General features: G+C 44.8%; 1 protein-coding gene across 2 annotated transcripts in view; it reads right to left on the reverse strand.

Annotated features, from left to right (window-relative positions):
* Positions 1 to 6,154: 6,154 nt before the first annotated feature.
* The window catches only part of Fam76a (family with sequence similarity 76 member A), a 24,578-nt gene continuing 19,586 nt past the window's right edge, over positions 6,155 to 11,146 (reverse strand). For both annotated transcript variants that reach the window (XM_021200543.2, XM_021200541.2), the window contains 3 exons: positions 10,793 to 10,928; positions 9,170 to 9,271; positions 6,155 to 8,257 (listed from right to left, as the gene is read on the reverse strand). In XM_021200543.2, the coding sequence (XP_021056202.1) occupies positions 8,171 to 8,257; positions 9,170 to 9,271; positions 10,793 to 10,928 (325 nt within the window). In that variant the 3' untranslated portion in view covers positions 6,155 to 8,170. The remainder of the gene's footprint in view (positions 8,258 to 9,169; positions 9,272 to 10,792; positions 10,929 to 11,146) is intronic.

The following is an 11,146-nucleotide window of genomic DNA, read 5'->3' on the forward strand; positions in this document are numbered from 1 at the left end:
ATAAATAATTATCATGTGAAAGCACGAGGGGAGGATGTGGTTCCAAGCTTAGACCTCATCTCACAGTGGCATGGAACAGCTGACATATGATCGAGCATATGTCCCCAGGTCCTCCTGCAATGTCTTCCTCCGAGGGGATACCTACTTGTTGAGAGTCACCTCCAGTCTCGTGGAGCCCCAGATCTGCGGAGAACATTCTGTACAAGCTTCAGGACAATGAGGACGAGGACAGACCCAGAAAGCTGCAGAGCACATCAAGTCCCTGACACGATCCTAGAACAAGAGGTAAAGAATCCGGATGAAACAGCCTTCCAGGCCTGGAGAGATGGCGCAGTGGTTAACAACACTGGCTGCTCTTCCTGAGGACCCCAGGTTTACTTCCCAGCACCCACCGAGAGGTTTACAATAGTCTGTAACTCTAGTTGGAGGGGATCTGACACCCTCTTCTGGCCTCTGAGGGCACCAGGTATGTACATAGTGCACAGATATACACATAGGCAAAACACACACACACACACACACACACACTCACACACACAAGAGAAGGAGAAAATAAAAAAGGAAAAAGGGGGGAAAAAAACCCAAAAAACAAAAACAGTCTTTCCTAACTCGAGTGCAAAAGACCAGCCTGCTGGAGAAGCTGCAGCACAAAAGAAGCTGCAAAAGACCATGACATCATCCGGCATAGCATCAGGGACCTCCTGTAGCTCAGCCCAAGGGCTATTTAGAAAGCCTACCTAAGGTCTTCATTATTACATGGCCAAGCATGTAATAATTGTGCGGTAAGAGAATGTGTGCTTTCTGCTGGGCACAATGCTGCAAGCCTGTAGCCTCAGCTCTCAGGAAGCGGGGGCAGGAATGTCACAAGTTCCAAGTGGGCCTTGGCTAAGGAGTGAGTTCCAAGCCAAATCTTGAAGAGGACAGGGGTTCAATTCCCAGCATCCACTTGGTGGCTCATAACCAACTCTAACTCTAATTTCACAGGATCCAAGGCTGGCTTCTGAGAGCACCAGACACACTGGCGGCGGCGCACAGATATATATGCAGGCAAACACTCACATAAATAAGGAAGTTAACTTTAAAACAAACAAACACAGGTTTGGTGGAGCATGCCTGCAATCCCAACACTCCTGAGATAGAGGAGGCAGGAGGAAGATCAGAAACTCTCCAGGTCATCTTCAGTTATGGGGCAAAGTCAAGGCTAATCTGAACTGTATAAAACAGTCTCAAAGGAAAAAAAATGATATATAATATACCACTTGCCTACAAAAGAAAAAAAGAATAAATTAACACATAGCTGGGTACGTCCTTACATTGTTCTTAACAACAACAAACAAACAAACAAACACCTGGCAGTAGCCAAATGGTGGTGGCAGCCCCATGGTGGCACACACCTTTAGTTCCAGCACTCAAGACGCAGAGGCAATGCCAGGCATAGTGGCTCATGCTTTTAATCCCAGCACTCGGGAGGCAGAGGCAGGCGAATTTCTGAATTCGAGGTCAGCCTGGTCTACAAAGTGAGTTCCAGGACAGCCAGGGCTATACAGAGAAACCCTGTCTTAAAAAACAAAACAATACAAAACAACAACAACAACAACAACAACAACAAAAACAGAAGGTCTCAGAGCTGGAGTTGCAGGCAGTGTGAGTTGTACAACTTGCTGCTGGGAATTGAACGCAAGGGCTCTGCAAGAGCAGAGCTTGCTTGCTTCGCTTATTTGTGTTTTGTTTTGGCTCTCCTAGAACTCTATAGACCAAGCTGATCTTGAACTCAGAGTTCTGTCTCTCTCTGCCTCCAGAGTGCTGTGATTAAAGGTGTTGCCACCACTACCCAGCTAGTAGTACTTGCTCTTAACCAACCACTGAGTCATCTCTCCAGTCCTATAGATGTGTTTTATTATATTGATAATTTTATGGTACACCACTAGAAATATTATATATGATGCCTTTGAAATGACAAAAGTTGAGGGAGATTAAATACACTGTGCTTTAGAGTCAGGTCATTTCTTGAAGTATATAAATTCACCTCAATAAACAACTTGTGTATTGTTTTTTGCATGTGGAGGGATTGTGATTTGAGACAAGGTATCCCTCTGTTCAGGTTTACTCCAGATCCACCACAATCCTATTGCCTCAGCCCCCCCAGTGCTTGGATTATAGATGCAAACATACCTGGCTAATTCTACTATCCCGTGTGTGTGTGTGTGTGTGTGTGTGTGTGTGTGTGTGTGTGTGTGCGCGCGCGCGCTGGTATATTTCTTTGCAGGTGCGTGTGCATCTGTGCACACACAAGTGGAGGACAACCCTTGGATGGCATTCCTCCAGTGTTGACTTCCTCTAATGCATTTGTGTGTGTGTGTGTGTGTGTGTGTGTGTGTGTGTGTATGACCGGGGAGCGGGAAGGGGGAGCTAAAGGCTGTGGTCTGGCCTCTTCCTCAAACACTCTCCATCTTTTTTTGAGACAGGGACTCTCTCTGAACCTGGAGTCACTAGCTGGCCAGAGAGCCCCAGGGATCCTGTCTCCCAGCAGTGAGAGTGCAGCTAAGTGGGCCACACCCTACTTTTATGTGGGTGCTGGGGATCCAAATTCAGCTGCTCGGCCTTGAGCAGCACTTTAGCAACGTGAAGGAGCTCTCCCTAGCCTCTGCTCTTTGCAAATTTCTTTTTTTTTTTTCTTTCTTTTTTTTTTAAAGTATCTTTTTCACTGACCTGAAACTTGCCAACTAGCCTGGCCTGGATCAATGGTTAGCCCCAGGGATCTGCCTGTCTCTGCCTCCCCACCTCTAGGTTCTAAGTATTTGTCAGGCTTTTGAAATGAGGGCGCTGAGGATCAAACTCTGGCCCTCATCCTTGCAAGACAAACAATTTGCCAACTGAGGTATACTCCCGCCACAGACAGTCCCAACTTGATCATTTAAGTACTGTTTAGATGCCGTGTGTTGGAAACTTTTTTTTTTTTTTTAATGCACAGTGATCCCCATGATAATGTGTGCCTAATGAAAACTGGTGATCGGACAAAGTCACATTCATTGCTGCAAGGGAAAGCACACACTTTGTCACCAGATTACCAGGTGAGAGGAAGTTATCTGTTTGTGCGGAAAAGAGGGGATGCAAGTTAAACCGAAAAGAAACAGGGGGACAGGGGTGGGCTTCACCTCTTTGTTTCGGTTTGGTTTCTGCAGCAGTGTGGATCATGCATGTCCTTAGGGTGAGCCTGCCAGGTGGGAGTTCCCACTGAGATGGTCTCCAACCTAGAATCGTATTCTGATCGCTTCAAAGCACACTGGGCTGTGTAAAGGGATTATTAGCAGGCTTGAGCTATCAAGGCGGCTCAGGATCCTGTTTCCTTGGAAACTACTGTGTGAAGATAAATGTGGGATGCTCTTGTTGGAAATTTCTTATCTGAAGCTCTACACCTTCCTTAGAAACCCAGGAGGCTCCTCTGCCCAAATAACTCAAACCTTCCAGGTTAAAAAAAAAATCCTGTTCTTATAGACATCTCAAAACCAAATTTCCGACAATCTAGGACTTTAGAGATTCAGATTGCTCAGCATCAGTCCATTTGTTAATTAACAGAAGCAATTGTCCCAGGATTTGTCCCCATTGAGGTTTGATTTGCTTTTTTTGGTACAGATAAGAAAAACACTCTGAGATTCCTGATGTTGTAATGCCATTAAGCAGAAGCCAGGATTCATACATACCCTGTAGTCCTGCCTAAAAGATTCGCTCACAGCAGCATCTTCTAAGACTGAACATCATTTCTCAGAACTTGAATTAGAACTAGAAGTGAATTAGAACTGCTTTGCAATGGGATGCAATAGGAAGTATTTAGTTTCAATGGGTCAATATTTGTTCAGTCCTGTAAATACCAGTCCTGTCAAACAGAGAGGCAGCATCTTCATTGCCCCAGAAAGTTTTAGCTTATGTTCTTTCTTTATCCACCAGATATCACATTCTGGTTTTTATAGTTTCATGTTGCTGCCATTGTTGTAAAGCATGTGCTGTCTCACTCCATGAATTTTTCCCCCTACTTTGATATTTGTTTGTTTGTTTAGAGACAGGGTCTATGTAGCCCTGGAACTTGTGATGCAGACAAGGTTCAAGCATAGCCCCAAACTCATGGAGATCTGCAGGCTGCTACATCCCACGTGCAGGGAGTGCCACCGCAACTCACTCGGATTTGACTATCTTTCAGGGTTATTTGTTGAGGAAAAACACTTGTGCTTTTATATTTGGCTTAGTGCACATTAGTTTACACCAAGATGTAAGTAGAGCTGGGGTAGCGCTCAGTGGTGAAGCTTGGGAAGAGAGGGAGGAAGGAGAACAGGAACAAAAGCCAACATTTAGGGAAGATAAATTAGAAACTCTTGCAGAAGAGAAAACCTGTAAGGCTGGGCATAGTGATACACTTTAATCCTAGCACTCAGGAGGCTAGCCTGGTCTACATAGCTGATTCCAGGACAATCAGGGTGACATAGAGAGAACTTGTCTCAAAGGAAAAAAAGAGAGAGAAAATATATATATTTATACCAAAGACTGAGAGTTTCTAATACTGTTGGGCCTATAATTAGTTCAAGAGGAAAACAATCACAATTAATTATTTGGAAAATTAATTGGTTATAAAGAATTAGCTAAGGGTTAGAGAGATGCCTCAGCGGCTAAAAGCACAGACTGTTCTTCTGAAGGTCATAAGTTCAGATCTCAGCAACCACATGGTGACTCACAACCACCCGTAACGAGATCTGACACCCTCTTCTGGAGTGTCTGAAGTCAGCTACAGTGTACTTACATTTAATAAATGAATAAATCTTTTTTTTTAAAAAATTAGCTAAAATGAAAATAACCAGAAAATAAAGTTCTGTTTTGCTGACTTTTAACAGGCAGGCTGGACTTCCTTTTTTTTTTTTTTTTTTCCCCTTTTTCTTTCCTTTTTTGAGTCAGGGTCTCACTCTGTAGTTCCAGCTATCTTACAAACTGTGATCCATAGCAGCTTCCATCCTGACCTCAACCTCCCCCATTTCTGCTGGGTTGCAGGCATGTCCCGTCATGCCAGGCTCAAGGTCTCAGTTTGAAGCCCAGAGTGACTTAAAAACTCACCTAGTCCCAAGAGCTGGGATTGCAGGCATGTGTCACGTTGCTCAGCTGATGGTAAAATTTAACGGAGGTAAAAAAGAGTGACCGGAGCTGGAGATGAGTCTTAATGGTAGAACACCTAATACACATAAGGCTCAGCAGAGGAGAGGAGGAGGAGGGGAAGGGGGCAAGGTTCACTCTAACTTGTCTTTCTATCACCTTCTGTCTCAAGTAACAAAGAGGTGGAGGTGGAGAGATGGCTGTTGAGACCACTGGGTGCTCTTCCAGAGGACCTAGGAGCCACAGGGCCTGTAACTCCATTCCGGGAGATTTGATCCCCTCCTGGCCTCAGTGGATACCACATACATGTGCATGCAGGCAAAACACGGATATGCATAAGAAACAGAAGATGGTGTGCAGTGTGGTGGCACACAACTTTAATTCAGTGTTGGGAGCGACCCTGTTTGAATGTTAACTGCCTTGTCAGCCTTAAGTGCTTACTTACAAAGTCTTGGCCTTAGTGGAAAAGTTCTAGCTTAGTTGAGGTTTTTGTGGGGAAAAGTTGAGGCCTCTATGGGAAAGTACTATCCCCAGTTAAGAACAAATAGCTATAGATCGTGTGGACAGGTATCTATCAACTCATTCTGTTCTGTTCCTCCTGCTGAACTTTTTACCTAGCCAATATCCTGCTTTGGGGAACAGGTGCGTTCCCCCAGAAACAAAGCGATTCTGCATCATCCCCCTCCCCATACCCTGTTTCTGTGGGTCATTATCTTATAGTAACAGCAGCTAGACCCTTCTGTTACTCCTGACAGCTGTTCAATTCCCTAGTAGTCTAAAACAGGCTAAACTATTTTTAGGGTGTCAGGACACAGGAGAATATATCACTAGGAGAATCAACAAGAACAAACACGTGGGCCAGGAGCAGCTCAGGGGTTCAGTTTGCTGACCTCGTAAGGCCCTGGGTTCCATCCCAACACAGATGAAAAGAAGGGAGGAGAGACGGGGAGGGAAAGCAAGGCAGGGAGATGAGAGGTGGGGGAAAACAACCCAGCAACTGAATCACAACGTGCATCCGAGTCAGTATGAATTTTTATTAACACACATTTGTCAAAGTCTGTACAAACCAAACATTCCTATGTTTTAAAATGTCCATTATTACAAACATACAAAGAAACAGAAGGTGTTACCAAAAGTTACTCAATTACATGGTAAAATGCTGTCATGATTTAAAAAAAAAAATCAACATTTCAGGACTGAGGTCCCTCTATCTTTCAGGAGCTCATGGTAGTTTAGAAAATGTGTGGATTTGCTGAATATTAAATGCTAAGACCTTAAAAAAGGTTTAGTATAAAACTAAGTAAGCCTTTGTATATTGTCACACCACACCAACAATTTCTCAGTCTTACTTTTTGTTGAAGAAACCATGACTGTTATTCTTTTTCTACCATCTTTTCCCCACAGCCAATGCAAATGCATCTGAAAAATATTGAATGATAGTTTATCTTTACCTAGAAGTTTCTCATTTGGAAAGTTACAAAATGATTTAGCACGGCAGTTTTCCCTGCTTAGAAGGGAAAATTGCACTCCCGACCACAGTGATACACAATCTCCTGTCAGGAAGAGCCACTCGTACGAGGACCGCTGCTCACCTGTGTGCATGTGACTCTTTGGAGAGTATAATCTCAGACTACAGAGCAGGTGAACAGTGACCCTGTCTGTCCCAATGTCACTGCCTTCAGGATCCGCTCTAGCTCTGCAGGGTTTGCTCTGTGTCCCAGCACATACTCCCCATCTCTAGTTCTTTAACAAAGATGGAGGGCTCGGCTCCTTCCCACAACTACCGAGTCAGACAGGGACAAGGGCACAGCCTTCTGCTCCCACAAGTGCGTGCTTTCTGAACATTCCACTAAGAACAGGGAGCACGCAGGATGAGGTGAGAGAAAGGGAGGTACAATGAGGTTCTCCCCACAGCCTGCACCCAAGCAACCCATGCCGGCCCTCGGAAACGCACAGTAGTGCACATCTTATCCCGCTTGAATCTGCTCAAGTTAAAAAACAAAACCAAAGACCCAGGTTGTGATAACAACCTGGTACGACAGCTGATGTAGCAAGAAACAGGAATATTTTTAAAAAAGAAGTGGCAGTGTGGGAATTTAAAATTATGTAGAAGGAGGAGGAGGGGTGGGTAGAGGAGGAAGTGTCCAGTACAACCTGGACAACCGTCTTTCTGCCCTACTTAAAGACAGACTGGTCAAACTTAGCAACCTTCCTTAAGCATCTCCTCAAGCGCTCTTCCATGGGGTCCTCCAAAAGGCACTTAGCTCCACACGTACGCCTCTAACATTACCTCAGCATCAAGACTCTAAGGTAATAAGAAAGAAAAGATTGCCTTCTTTTACTAAAGCTAGGAAACGGGACTGGATTTTTTTTTTTTCTTTTTTTAAAGAGGCATCACTTTTACAAGAACTAGCAGGCTGCCATCATTCCTTTATCAAGAAAAGGTTTCCTTTTTAAAAAATAAATAAAACTCTGTCTATACATAGTACAAAGGTCATACATAATATACCTGGAAAAAACCCAAGAGTATACCCTGAAGCAAAAGGTTTATTGGTGAGAAAAAGCCTCCCTCACTGCACAGAGTCTCCAGGTGGCAGTTTTTGAGGTTGGGGGCGGCAGTGATGTACAGCTGACGTCAGACTGCTTGCTCATGGGGATGGCAGGTGGGATGGTGGACAGACACTCTGCACATGACACTGAGCAGTGACCACTATGGAAAACAGAGTACTAAAACAGAGAGAGAGAGAGAGAGAGAGAGAGAGAGAGAGAGAGAGAGAGAGAGAGAGAGAAGCACGGGGTGGGGAGGGGCGGCGCGGGAGGAGGAAAGAAGGAAATCTGGGACCCTAAGCGCTCAGCATGCAGCCATAACAGGGCACAGACCAGGTGTTCCCTTGCAGCCCACTACATCCGAACAAAGAGGGGTAAGGTAAGAAAATAAGAGATTCTGTAGGAAAGCGCACTTCCCAGAGACCAGCCAGGTCACCAACCCTGACCCGGGAACGTTGGCTGTTGTTGCTGGGAGCCTTCACGGAGGTCTTCACGGAGACGTTATGGTGCCTGACTTCTCAGATTTCTTGCTCTTAGACAAGGCAGCTGCCTGTTTCAGAAGCTCTCGGTTTTTGGCCTAAAAATAATAAAAATAAAGTCAGTACACACTCAGTTTCCACAGGATAGAATGTGGTTTTAATGCAGAATGAGTTTAATGAATAATAGTAACAATGATAACTGGGTGGTGGTGGTGCACACATTTAATCCCAGCACTTGGGAGGCAGAGAAAGGCAGAAACTACCTTAGTCTCGAGTTCTAGGACAGCCAGGGCCTCAAAAATCAACACAAGCTCTCTCTCTCTCTCTCTCTCTCTCTCTCTCTCTCTCTCTCTCTCTCTCTCTCTGTGTGTGTGTGTGTGTGTGTGTGTGTGTGTGGCACACGCCTTTAATTCCAGCACTTGGGAGGCAGAAGCAGAAGCAGTTGGATCTCTTGAGTTCAAAGCCAGTCTGGTGTACAGAGTGAGTTCTAGGACAGTCAGGGCTACACAGAGAAACTGTGTCTCAAACAAACAAACAAACAAACAAACAATAATAAAAGAAAGAAAGGAAGAAAGCTAGCTAGCTGTCTGTGTAGGTATAAAGAGGGAACTTGAGGCAGGAAGTGATCCTGAGAAGAGAACAACAGCAAACTCCCGGACTTGATACGGGTTAAGTACAAAAGGATCTGGCAGAGGCGCATGGTGAGCCTTGACCTCGTGGTGACTACTGTTACAGAAAGAAGATGTACCCAACCCAAGCCCACCATAAGCCTTGGTGAGCAGGACAGGCAAATCTATAATGCAGATACCTGGACTCACGGCTGCTGAATTAAAGAAATCAAAACTACATCCATTAACTCCAGTTCTTAAGGGAAAAAGATGAAAACACACCCAACTCCAAACAATAAAAGCTGTCTAAAGGGGTCCGTGCACTCCGTACGTGGGGAAAAAGCAATCTAGGCATGGTTATCAAACACAACCGGCACAGGCGGCCAGCACACACTCGCTCACCTGCAGTTGCTCTGTCACCTCCTTGTGGGTTTTCTCCATTTGGTTCATTTTGGCCCGAGTCTGAGACTCCTGGTACTGAAAATCAGCCTTCAGCTCCGTGATCTGAAGGAAAACACCAGAGAGGCTAGAAGGAACACCTTGATGAAAGTAACTGCCTTGGTTTCAGGACTAAACACTGTCTTGCAGTTCACTGGAACCCAGGGCCCCCTGCACAACCACCCGTCATCAAAGCCACACAGCGTTCCTTTTCCTTATGGCTCTGCTGAAGGGTCACAAGCTCCTGAGCTCACCACCTTTCCCCCTTTCCTCTTCCTCCCCTTCTCCTCTTCAATTCCTCCCTTTCTTTCTTTCTTTCTCTTTCTTTCTTTCTTTCTTTCTTTCTTCTTTCTTTCTTTCTTTCTTTCTTTCTTTCTTTCTTTCTTTCTTTCTTTCTTTCTTTCTTTCTTTCTTTCTATTTTTTTGGGGGGTAGGGTGGGGTGGGGATTCATTTTCTAGGCCATCTTCAAAATCCTAGAGGCAAGAATTCTGCCTCGGCCTCCCAAGGTCAGCAAGCAGTGAGGTAGAGTCGAGGGAAGGCACACATTCTCCCATGCTTCAGCGCCACACCACCTCCTCCGACTCTGAGTGAACGTTTCAGCTGGTCGAAGCGGTAGTGCAGAAGTATAATCTAAGCAGTCAAGAGGCCAAAGCAGGAGGCTACCCTGAACTCAAGGCCAGCCTAGGCATTATAGCAAGACTGTCTCAAAAACAAACACACCCAAAACAATATCAACAAAAACCTGAAATCACCGATGTGTTAGGATTTGACAGGGCCAACAACCCCAAATGCTCACTCCAAGGTGATTGGGTTTGAGGAGTTCTGAGAGTAATCTCTGCTGTCAGTTCTGAAACGCTGGCTTTACTACTTCGATCAACCTTCATTTATTAGTTAGTTTAAAATGTATATCCTGTGACTTGTGTGTAGCTCACGTGGGCACACAAGTGACTCAGCACACAGGTGGAGGTCTGAGGCTGGCTATGGAAGTGGCTGATTCTCTCCTCACCTTTCCACTGGGTTCCAGTTCAGGTTGCCAGGCTTTCGAAGCCAGTGCTGTGCCAGCTGAGCCACCTGCTGCAGCTGTTCTGTTTATTAGAAGCATTCAGAGTTCCATTTGCTTCTCTACTTAGATGTGTGCTTGCCTGTGTCTGCCGCAGTGTGCGTGCTGAGGTCAGGGAGACTCACGAAGTCACCGCCCTCTTTCTACCATGTAGATCCTAGAGATCAAACTCAGGTCTTCGGGTTTGGTGGCAAGCAACTGTATCTGCTGGAACTATTATTTTTAAAAATTAACTCATACTTTGATTTTTTTTTTCTAGCTATGTAGTTAAATACTTTGTCTCTTTTGTAAGGTTGAATATAAACATTGTGATACATTCTGATATTATTAATGCCTTTAATAATCTAACCCCTCTCCATCTCCACTTTTATTTTTCAAACACTTTTATTTTCTTCTTTTTAAGATTTGTTTATTATTATATGCAATGGCAAGTACCCAACAGGTAACCAACAGAGAGTAAGCATCACACGCCATTCCACAGATCATACCTTATAAGCCTCTGGTCTGAAAGGGTTAATGATCATACCTTCTTTTCTTTCTCTAAGATCATTTGATCCTTCTGATGCAACATCTTCTTCAGAGTGGCCACCTCTTCCTTCAGCTGAGCAATGATGACAAAGTGGTCAGTGCCTGGAGAATCCAGAGCCAGGTCTGGGGAAAAGCTGGATAGAAGAGGAAGAGGGAAATTTTTTAACTTGAATGTAATGATGTTTCTCTACTAATGGATACACTTCAGGGCTTCAGAAACATCTCAATTCCAGCCATGGATGAATCGCCCCACCTACCTCAGACTCAAAAGTATCTGCTAGAGTTGAACTGCATGAAAAGGTGGTCACCCGACAGCCATGCCAAAGCCGGGCGTGGTGCACACGCCTTTAAT

This window comes from Mus pahari, chromosome 6 (assembly GCF_900095145.1).
Source record: "Mus pahari chromosome 6, PAHARI_EIJ_v1.1, whole genome shotgun sequence".
Lineage (NCBI taxonomy): Eukaryota > Metazoa > Chordata > Mammalia > Rodentia > Muridae > Mus > Mus pahari.